Here is a 10,804-nt window from a genome sequence, read left to right on the forward strand (position 1 = left end):
TGTACACTTGTGTTGCCGGTATGAGTGTTACGAGAACTCAGAGCTTCGGGGATTGGTTTTGTTGTTCACACGCGACGTGGACTTGGCCAGGTTCTTAGCACTGCCGATGATGTTCCGCAGCACGTTGGTGCTCCTACCGGTAGGAGTCTTGGCATTGCTGTTGTGGTTTCTACGTGATCTTGGTTCATTCGTCATGGACAGATAGCTGCTCCTACTTGACGAGACGCGATCGCGACGATCAGGATGCGGGGGTGGGTACCTCGACTCGGGATGCGGTCGTTTGCCTGTCGTCCTTGGAGTGCTGGACCGCATACGGTCTGGTTTCGACGGAGGAGCAGGCTCATTGGCCTGACAGAACTCCTTCTCAGAGATTGACGGCGGCACTACGAGCGACGCGGATGGAGATCGAGAAGCGCTTCGTCCTTCTGAAGGTGGGTACTTGCCTCGGCTATCGCGGTCACGACGATCATCCGTATGGAATCGGCTATTTGTGCCTTCGCTTCTACTGTCGCCTCGTTCACGGTCGTGCGAGCTTCTGTAGTCACGAGATCTGCTGTCACGTCTACTGGAAGAGTTTGAGTACTGAGACCTACGCTGCTCCCTGTCGTATGAGCCTCTGTGGTCACGAGATCCGTGTCGAGCCTCCCTCCTAGAAGAATCTGCGTGCTCAGTCCTGCGCTGATCACTGTCGGGTCTGTCACGTCGATCATCTCGACGATAGGAATCTGTGCGACGCTCCGTAGCTCTCTCGTGGGAATGGCCTTCACGCTGACGCGAACCTAGCGTCGATGAGCTACTTCGATCTCGAAAGCTTCGGATCTCGTATTGACCTCGCAAGTCGGCTTCAGTGGGTGGAGCCGTCTCAGTTATGCGAGGCTTCTTGAAACTCGCTTCACTCAGAGAATCATCCGCGGGTCTTTTGTGGCTCTCACTAAGTGGTTGTTGTGCTTGCGAAGGCTTGAGGGGTAATTCATCTTTGATTGCGACTTTAGTGTTCACAGATACATCGGCATCGTTCGTCTTCTTCTCCTTGTCCTCGTGCACTTCTGCATTTGTTGCCACACCAGCAACTTTCTTCTTCACTTCATCACCCGATTGTACCCCTTGCTTTACAGTCTCAACCGTCACCGCACTTGCCTTGGTCGGCTTCGCGGTAGCAACAGCCTTAAGGGCTGCTTTGTCGTGCATCGCCTTGTAATGTGCAGCCAACTCTCGATACTTGTCGCTTTCAAGTCTTTTCGCCACTGCAGGAAAAGAGTCACCCTCCGATCGAATAATAAGTCTGCGATCTCGAGCACTCTTGACTAGAGCCGCCCACGTTTCATCCCGCACCAACGTATTCACATTGCCAACCACGTACAAGCAAAACCGAGCGCGCGTGATAGCCACATTAAGACGTCGGATGTCTCGCAAGAATCCAATTCCACCGCGCTTGGACGACCGAACGCACGAAAACACAATCACGTCTTTTTCCCTACCTTGGAAGCCATCCACCGTGTTCACTTCGATCGAAACGCTCGCTGGGATCCCCGATCGAGTGATTTCTTGGCGCAGTACACGCACTTGTTCCTTGTAAGGTGACACAAATCCTACGCTCCACTTGTTGTTGCGCACGTCTGCACAGCATTCGAACATGTTTTGACACAAACTGACGCAGAATGCTGCCTCCACTCGGTTGTACTTGGACCCATTCATGTCTTCTTCCCGTGAGTTTTCAACGTCGTACAGCAGGAAAGGTTGAAAGCTTGTACGTGCATAAACACCAGGACAAACCTTCTGGACTCTTTCCATAACGCTGGGTCCATCGGTTAGCATTCCCCCGTAGAACCTCCTGGACGGGAAGTCCCGTAGGAAAGGGTGCATTCGGTACTGCACTCGAAGCATCGATGGGGCCACTCCACTCTCCGCTATCCGCTCGAACAACGATCGATCGTATCGCGCCTTTGCTGCGACCACACTTTTCACTGTAGCAGGCAGTTGCTTCGGATCGCCGACCAGGACAACTCGCGCTACTCGCTCCCGAATGGGGACAAGAGTGCTGAGCTCCACTGCCTGCGCTGCTTCATCGATAATGAGGGCGTCGAAGCCGTGCTTGAGCTCCGAGAAATCGCCACTACCGGCCTTTGACAGCGTGCAAGCGATAATGCTCGCCTTGGACAGAATAGTCTCGGTCATTTTCGCTCGAATCGTAGTCACTTCATCGCGCAAGCGTCGGATCTTGCCCGAGCATTCCGTAAGCTGTTGGTGCATCTTGGCTAGCGCTTTTCGGTCCTTCTTTTGCCCATTATCCTCTTCTGCTTTGTTGTGAAAGGCACGAATCGAGCTGCGTAGCTGTCGTTGCGTGTCTTGGAGCGAGTGCAGTTGCATTGCCTTCGGGTGGATGGCCATTTCACGTCGAATGATGTGCGGCAAGCACACAGAATTTACAACTTCAGATGCGTCTTCGCCAGCATTTCCGAGACGGACAATGGAGATGAACTCCTCCGACAGTGCCTCTGGATGCACACTCGGCGCTCGGACCTTGATAACGTTTCCAGAGCTATCCATGAGTCCGTCAGTCACGATTCGAAGCACCAGTTCGTTCACTGCGCCGTTGGATGGCGCACAAAGAAGAATGTTGTTCGTTCGACTCGCCGAACGTTCCGACGCTGCTCGTGAAATAATACGGCGCTTCACTACAAGGTTTGAGCTTGATTGGTGTGTCCGAGACGACAACTTGTTCTCCAATCGACTGCGTGAAGACTGGACGTTCTTGAGTGCCTGAATGGATGTTCGACTCGGTCCGGAAGAGGAAGCATCGGAGGAGCGACGAAGGATACTCCCCAATGCAGACGTGACTCCACTCAAAGAAAACGTCGTCACTTCAGCACGTGGTGACGGTCCGCTAGATTGGTCAGTCTTTACCCGACGAGACCGCGCAGCCTCAAAGTTCGTGAAGTCTCCCCCTTGAGCGTTCGGACTGGTTTTGGAGCTTATCATCGGCATCACTGCAGTAGCTGGTAGTCGCAATGACAGCAAACCACTCAGCAGACCCATTATCGTTTTCGTTTTGCCAGTACCAGGAGGTCCTTGAAGGAGAGATACACCCATGCTGTAGTTATTCAGCACACTGTGGATGGACTGCAGCTGAGATGAATTGTACTGAGGCTTGATGGCTTCCCATAGTTCGGGTGATAAAAAGCGAGGGGCACGTTCCAGGGCGTCCTTCTTGTCCATGAGATCAGTCCATTTCTCTTTCAGTTTGGAGGAAAGAGCCTTCACTTGGGCATCATCGTGCTTGCGCAGCTTGTTCACAGCCTTTCCTATACTGGTAGACTACAGATACGAAGTCAGTCTATCGTCACTAGGCCAGTCACCACCACGCAGTATAGAACTTACCCTTAAATCTGTCAGCATCACGTCCATCTTGCCTAAACGTTTGAGAAGCTTCACGATCTTTGCACAGCTATCGCTTGATTTGTCCCCACGTAGCTTATCCAGCACGAACGTGATGGTAATCAGCTCTGATTGCGTCGATTTGTATGTTTCTGGGGTCAGAATAGCTGTTCTCAAGTGCTCAGGAAGCATGTCAACGGACCGAAGCGCGATGTACTCACGCGTAGACGTGACCAAATTACAGAGTGGATTCACCTTCCACTCCGTGTCGGCGATGGCGCTAGCTGCCAGCACTTCCGTTGAAAATGAGCGCACACTTGCCGTTGCATTGTCCAGCTCTCCATCGTTCAGGAAGAGCACGTTCACGGACTCTTCTTCCTCGTTCTTGCTGCTCTTTTTCGTCGAGGAAGTCTGTCTCCGTCCTTTTTCCGTCTCGCTGATCAAAATGACCCCCAAAAACTCGCGTTTCCCCATAAATCCGCTCTGGTTTTGACTCCCCACCGCAATCTGCACGAGGACTATGTCACCATTCCGGAACAGCTTCTCATGGAAGCCTCGTCGCCCCTTGCCACCAAATTTCGATTGAGAGCTCGCAAGTAATCCTTCGTCTTTCTGAACAATACTAAAGCTAATGCATCGCATTCCTTCTCGAGGCTTTTCGGACTCGTAGCGCAGTAAATGTCCTCCATTCCCGTAAGAACACTTCCGAAGTCCCTCTTGAACTTCGTTGTTGCATTCTTCCACCATCAGCGGAAGGAACGCTCGGACATAGTCGGCGCTTTTCTTGAAGCTTAAGCCGGGTGCCTGTAGCTCTTTATCAGATCGCTCATTTTGGAACTCTCCAGACAACAGGACAGGCATGCAAACTTGCAGCAGCTGGCGGTAAAATGGCAACAGAGAGCAAACCGCGATAGGCTTTCGCGTAGTTTTGATCCGATGGAACAGGGCGGCGAAGCGCATATCCGTATCTTCTTCCTCGTCTTCCGGCTGCTCTTCCACATTGGCGTCAGTCTGCTGTCTCGATCGCTGTTGTACTACCTTGTTTGAGCCTGGATGCGAGTACGACATCCCCTTTATGACTTGCGCCATATCAAACGGAGTCTTTGCTTTCGAAGCCTGGTCCTTGGCCGAAGGTGATCTCTTTGGAGGTAAGCGGTACTCTTCTTCAGAGTAAAAGCTGTGCTGCTTTCGAGCTGCTGCTTCGTTCGATACTTCTTCGATACCAGTGAGGTCCACTAACGCGTTGCTTGGAGCTCTAGCGGCGGACTTCCCGCTCATGGGTCGAGAACTAAACAGACTGGCAGAAGTCTTGGGCTTCGGCGGGAGCTTCGTTTTCGCTCGTGACGTCAAGTCCACAAAGTCCTTTACGCCTGCTGCTTCGGTCGAGCGCTTTGTGAAAAAACTGGAGGTTTGGTCAAGTTGTCGGAACTTCTTTGTCATCCGACCAAAGTCAGTGGACTGCTTGGACTCAATCGCTGCTGCCTCGCCCTTGATGCTGTCGATCATGGACAGAGTGGCTTCATCTAGACGAGTACTTCCCTTCAGAAGACATCCCAACACCGTCATCAACAATTCAGCAGCTCGCTTGTTCTCCGACGACGAACCCCGTGCAATGCACTCAACCAACGGACTGATGATGCCTGTCACGCGCTTGCTGGACACACTCGCGTCTTTCAACACGGACGTCCAGAACTTCCAGAACGCTATCCCGAAGTCGAGACATTGCACGCGTGTTGCTTCCGTGATCTCCACCGTGAGTTTTGTTTTCCGGTCAAACAAGGCTGTCAGTAGTGCGATCAAGAAGTCATTGATCAAGTTGGGAAGCTTCAGTAAGTGTGCCGCAGCGATACCAGTGTCCGTCACTTGGTGCGATGATGAGGCCGCGGCTTTGGCATTCGACGCCTTTTGGAAAACTTTCTCCAGATCGCCGCCCATAATGTCGTAGACGCGAGACCACACAAAAATCAGCTTCTTCACGGCAGGCAAGCAGACGGCATGCGAGAAACCGTACAGACGCATGGACTGCAGCATGGAAAGCTGGCCGCGTAAAAAGGCCTCGGCATTCCGATAAACTGAAATGAGAAGAGCCTCCAGTGGAGAAGGCACTTGCGTCGGTCTTTTCTTGTCAACAGCATATTTGCCAATGAGTCTGTCAAAATAAAATGATGATAGTTAGCACAGAGCAGCAATTTATCGACTCAGATTGAAGCATACCTCTTCACTTGCTGGTCTACAGCACTTGTCGGACTCAAGTAGCAGGCACTGATGTGCTGAGACACCACGGGAAAGCCAAACGGGTTGGCCAAGCCCTTCAGCAGCACTTCCTCGCATATTCGATGGAGATATTGCTGGGTCTGGGTCTCGTATTTACGTAAATTGTCGGCAATGTCTTTCAGCTGCTCACTGGAGTTGGTTTGAGCTTCAACGCCGTTCAGTAGTTCTGAAATCCCTCCAATGGACTCGAAAAGTGCTCCGTGAACTTGAAGTGGGATCGTTGTGACCGTACTCCACGCGCATAGCTTTCTCAGTAAGTCAGTGATGATCGGCTTCCCCTTCGTCACAGCTTCAATCGATGCTGCTTTCTCGTCATTGTTCGCAACAATACTCGAGTACACGACATCTCGAGCAAGCTGTAGATGTTTGCTCAGTATGAGAGCGGTCGTCTCTGCTGCTAAGTCCACTAGAGACTCGACATTGGTAGGTCTGACAACAATGTTGAGCAGGTGATCCATCCACAGCTTCTCCAGCTGCACGTTGCCTTTTCCTCCCGATTCCGAGCCGCATGGCCACCAAAACGCACTCTCAGAGACAGAGTAGTCGATAGAAATCGACTCTGACAGCGCGCCTTCATCTCGTCCACTTCCACGTTTATTCTTCACAGACCCGGGCATTCTGTGCTCGTAGCAGTCGTTTAAAATGGTGAAAGTCGCTCTTGACATCGCGACAATGGCAGTTGTGTTGAAATGTTTAGGGCGGAGATCTTCAACAATTAAAAACTGAAGGATTTTGCTGCGCGCCTTCAGATAAAAGTCGAGTTTTTCTTGATTGGACTGCAGAAAAATAAAATCAGTGCTTGAAACTTCGCAGCACTAAGAAAATATCTTAGATCAGTTGCTTACCGCTTGGGCAGAGACTTGAGGCGGTCGCATTGCCACAAGCAGCGGTGGTAGGAGCTCAATAAACTGCTTCGTAACAAACACACGCCACGATTCGAGACGACAATGCTGCATTATCACATCAAGCACGATCGCCGGAGAGTGCACGCAGTGATTCCAAAACCGATGCCCAAGACAGCGTAAAAGAACAGCGAGGCACTTGGAAACCTACAGCAAGTAAACAGCTGAGAACAAGAAGACCCTAAAAGGGTATAAGACGGGGTAGTCTTCGTACCACCAACGTGATCGTCTGGTCTCCGGATGGGTCTGCGCACTGCAGAAAGTTGAATACTAAATCTGGAATCGTGTCGAAGGATTCTAACATCGTTTCCAAACTGTGTACGTCCATTTGCTACGTACACCGTCACCACAGATCGAGTTAGCATGCAAACGTGTCCATAGTGACGACGAAAGCTCATGTTTGTTTACCTGCATGACATGGTCCAGCGCTGACCACAAATTTTGTTTGGTTGGAGTCTTCACACAATTTGTCGGCTCCAAAAACTGGTACCAAATTATCATGGTATGGACGTTAAGTCATACGGGAAAAACGATCGTAGCTACGTAGTAATACGCACATCTTGGAGGTCTTCTGTCGTTCTCAGCTCCAACGACAGCACAGGTTTGTTAAATGCTTCGTTTTCCAGTACGTACATCCACTCTTCCATCACATCGAGAAAGTGTTTGTCTGCGCCATTATCGCCCGTAAGCTGGATTTTACCGAAGTGTTTTACCATATCCTGTGCCCATTCTCTGCAATAAAGAAGATGAAATGATAATTACATCTGTACTTCTCCACTTAAGCTAAAAAAATGAAGCTTATTTTAGCTACGCACCTCACTACAGGGTCTGGTAGCACCAGTAGCTGATACAGACCAGCACAGCCACGAAGACTTTCCAAGCCTTGATTTACTTTCACATCTGCAAACCGAGACGAAGCCCACTTAACACGCCAAAATAAAAATATCAGCCCTACTTCATCTCTACTAAGCAATAATACGTACCCTGGACAGCACCCGCACCACCCGAAAGTCTGATAGTAGTCGTCGTTGAGTGAGCACCTCGTACAGTGTGAGAGCCACCGTCTCCGACGTCTCCCGCAGAGCCAAGCCCATGGACTTATCTGTCAGCTGGCGCTGGATCCGATCAGCATCCAGGCCTTGTAGTTTGATGAAGAATGCCTTGATCGACTCGGGTGTGAATTCGTACTCCAGTTCCACGTGGACGCTCGGCATAGACGCGTGATAGATATCCACACTGCCAGCAAAATTAATTAAACGTGTAAGTACATGCACCACATACTAAGAAAGGCAACGGCCGTTGTGTGCTCTACCATTTACGACAGAAGCCGAGCTGCTGCTCCATCCTCTTGTAAAAGACGCAGACGCTCTCGGAAGACGGATAAAGCTCCAGCACGCGCATCATGAAGACCATTAGCGGCGAGTAGCCGCACCACCAGTGGCGCATATCCAGGTTTCCCATCAGGAACTGGCCCACACGGCTGTACAGGCGCTGCTTGAGCAGCGCCGTCTGCTTGGTCTGCTCCTGCTCGCATAGCTGCCGCACCTCCTCCTCCAATGCGCGAGCCTGCGTCTCCATCACCTTTTTACTAAAAGTATTTTTTTAGACATAATGGAGTTACAGCCAATGAGCGACGAACGTCAAACCTACGTACGATACACCATAAATATCAAAGTCATCCTGTAACAAAATGACAACTTGCCGGCCGGTAGGATATCACCAGCACTTCGTAAATAGCTGTTGGCTACGATGGTGCTGTCTCGCAAGGTGCTGGCATTTATGTTACTTACGCTGCCACCGACGGGTGTGACTGCGCTAACGTACTTCGTGGGCGGAGTCAGTGGCGTCACGGCGGTGGGTGTGGGCGTACTCTCGAGTTTCGCGTTCTGTGACTTCTGGTATTTCCTACGCTTGGGGCTCCACTCGATCATGCCTGCGCCTCGTGGACTTCGCAAGCACTTATTCGCAGTGAGCAAGGCTAATGGTCGTATCGGACTCATGGATATCGACCGCAATGGCCACTGTAATAACGCCCGCTTCCTGCGTGAGTGCGGCTTTGGGCGTCGCGAGCTGTGGCAGGTACGCAAGTGTTGGCTTGGAGTGCAGAGTGTATAGTTGATGTCCATCTCGAGTTCTATGTGTATTTCGTTGTGGTAACCAGCACAACGGCGTGTGGAAGGTGGTGACTGCTGCAGGTGGCAATCTCGTGGTGGGCTCGCAGACCGTACGCTACCGGCGCGAGCTGTCCTTTGGACAGGCTTACACGATGCAGTCGCGCCTCATTTGCTGGGACAAACGTGCCTTCTACGTGGAGCACCGCTTCGTAACCCACGGTGCCAAGGGCGATTTTGTGAACGCCATCGTGCTAGTGAAGAACACCGTGCTGGGCGCACTGAGCCCTGCACAGATCGTCGCCAAGCTGCCGGCGCTGCAGTCCGATGAGGAGGCCAATCCATCGATGCCTGCAGACGTCTCGGCCTGGATCGAAAGCAACGACGCTTCCAGCAAGATGCTCCGCGCCGAGGTCGTTAGCTGAGAAAAAGGGTGCGATGACGCGGCGTTATGACGCGCCACTTTTTTAGAACGAATCTCACGCAAACGATGAACGCCATCCTCAGTTTTTAACCGTTGTAGTTGAAGTACAAGATACGCTGCCAGAAAACTTTAGTTCTGTAACCGGAAGAGAGCTGCAGAAATTGATTTATTGCGTATCCGACAGGATCCGATGACGCTGCTTGTCAAACAGCGATGACGCTAGGATTTCTGGTGGTCAGCAGGCTGCCAAGTCAGCGGTGCAGAAAGAGCAACGCAATGGCCAGGCTACACTACCACCGCCAGAACACCAGGCGCGAGGTCTAAATACCAGCAGAAACTAAAACAGACTCCATGTTCCAATAAATAGCGCGATGCAAATCACTTTCCTCTACGCTGACGACTACCCTGCTGTGCTCCCTGTACATCATACATTGCTCGGGTGCGCGCGGAGGCGGGGGCTGCGTGATGATGCAGTCGTGACCGCCCCGCCGCGTGATTCTCGATCCATTGCCTGCGTCTGGCAGCACGTTTCGTCTATTCATCCTCCTCATCCTCCTCGTCCTCTGAGATCGAGTTGAGCCCCGACACCGACATGCTCGACGGCGAGTTAGCGATCTCCGCCGCTACGCCCGTGAATGAGCGCCTCGAGAACGAGAGCTCCTGCGAAAAGTTGTACAACCGCCAGACTTGTTAGTGAGTTGGCATCGCTGCAGGATAATACAAGATAGTGTCACCTCGAGGATCAGCTGTGCCATCTCGTCGTCCGCTGGGAGTGCCATGAACGAGCGGAGTTGCTGCTGGGCACTCGGACCGCTGGTGCTGAGGCTCTCCATTGCCTCTAGTGGCAGTAACGATCTGATACGAAGTCTGTCTGTGGCTGAAGGGGCAAGCTCCAAAATGATACGACATGACGAGCAATGGGATTTCAGGCTCAGGCTGCAATCACAGGGCGTCGGTTGTCGGTATTTTGACCAATAGTCATCGAGAGTGTGACGTCACCGACGTGTGTGTTGAAGTTGAGCATCACGCCGTAAAACATTTTTCTCTAAGGGGCCCCTATTTAGGGGTTTATTTTTGCAGAAATCACACAATTACCAGGTTTGTGTTATTTTAAAATTATTAAAATAACAGCTGGGATTTTAACAACCTTGGCAAGGCTGGTATCCATTGGTGCTGTTTAGCAAAGCTTTTGAATCTGAAACCTGGAAAAAAAGTTCCAGGTTCGAGGGGAATTGTGTTTAGCATCGCCAGATTTCCCCTGAAACAGGAGAAAATGCCACTAAAAGTTCCAAGAATCACCGCGCTTTAGTGCCTTTGTTTCAGTGACGTCAGGAGCTTCCTGAGACCTGGAACTTGCAAAACTAAATGTTCTTCAGCGCCTCTTCGTGGCGTTTTCTCAGCACAACAAGATCCCCCCTCGAGAAGGAATGGGGAAAGCTAGCAAGCCGGGTAGGCAGAAGAATGAGGATGCAGCTGTTGTCGTCGACGGCACCAGCACCGAAAATGATGCGGAATGTAAACCAGCGCCTTTCGAGAAGCGCAACTGGACAGGGGAAACGACGCTTGGTCTTGTGCGAGCGTGGAAGAAAGTAATGACAGGAGAGCGACGCAAGGACGAGAAAACAAGCATGATCACCCAAAATATCTTTGACGAGTATAAGACAGCCTTCCCGACCTCCACGCGATCGAAGAAGGCCGTCGAAGACAAGCTGCAGGCC

At 51.5% G+C, this 10,804-nt stretch overlaps 3 protein-coding genes across 3 annotated transcripts; 1 reads left to right on the top strand and 2 right to left on the bottom strand.

Annotated features, from left to right (window-relative positions):
- Window positions 1–27: 27 nt before the first annotated feature.
- On the bottom strand, window positions 28–8,129 carry PITG_11038 (ATP-dependent helicase, putative; the record flags this gene model as incomplete). The annotated part of the gene is made up of 12 exons (XM_002901779.1): window positions 28–614; window positions 735–927; window positions 1,123–3,315; window positions 3,379–5,524; window positions 5,590–6,425; window positions 6,510–6,698; window positions 6,766–6,882; window positions 6,960–7,034; window positions 7,109–7,283; window positions 7,367–7,473; window positions 7,535–7,787; window positions 7,864–8,129. 12 exons carry the CDS (start codon window positions 8,127–8,129, stop codon window positions 28–30), a joined length of 7,137 nt encoding a protein of 2,378 aa, XP_002901825.1.
- Window positions 8,130–8,300: 171 nt separating this feature from the next.
- Window positions 8,301–9,087, top strand: PITG_11039 (uncharacterized protein; the record flags this gene model as incomplete). Its single annotated transcript, XM_002901780.1, has 2 exons — window positions 8,301–8,630; window positions 8,713–9,087. The coding sequence occupies 2 exons, from the start codon at window positions 8,301–8,303 to the stop codon at window positions 9,085–9,087; spliced, it is 705 nt and encodes a 234-aa protein (XP_002901826.1).
- A 332-nt stretch (window positions 9,088–9,419) lies between these two features.
- PITG_11040 (uncharacterized protein) lies at window positions 9,420–9,959 on the bottom strand (the record flags this gene model as incomplete). The annotated part of the gene is made up of 2 exons (XM_002901781.1): window positions 9,420–9,746; window positions 9,821–9,959. The coding sequence occupies 2 exons, from the start codon at window positions 9,917–9,919 to the stop codon at window positions 9,621–9,623; spliced, it is 225 nt and encodes a 74-aa protein (XP_002901827.1).
- Between the last annotated feature and the right edge of the window lie 845 nt (window positions 9,960–10,804).

The sequence above is a fragment of the Phytophthora infestans genome, genomic scaffold, assembly GCF_000142945.1.
Source record: "Phytophthora infestans T30-4 supercont1.19 genomic scaffold, whole genome shotgun sequence".
In the NCBI taxonomy this organism is placed as follows: domain Eukaryota; phylum Oomycota; class Peronosporomycetes; order Peronosporales; family Peronosporaceae; genus Phytophthora; species Phytophthora infestans.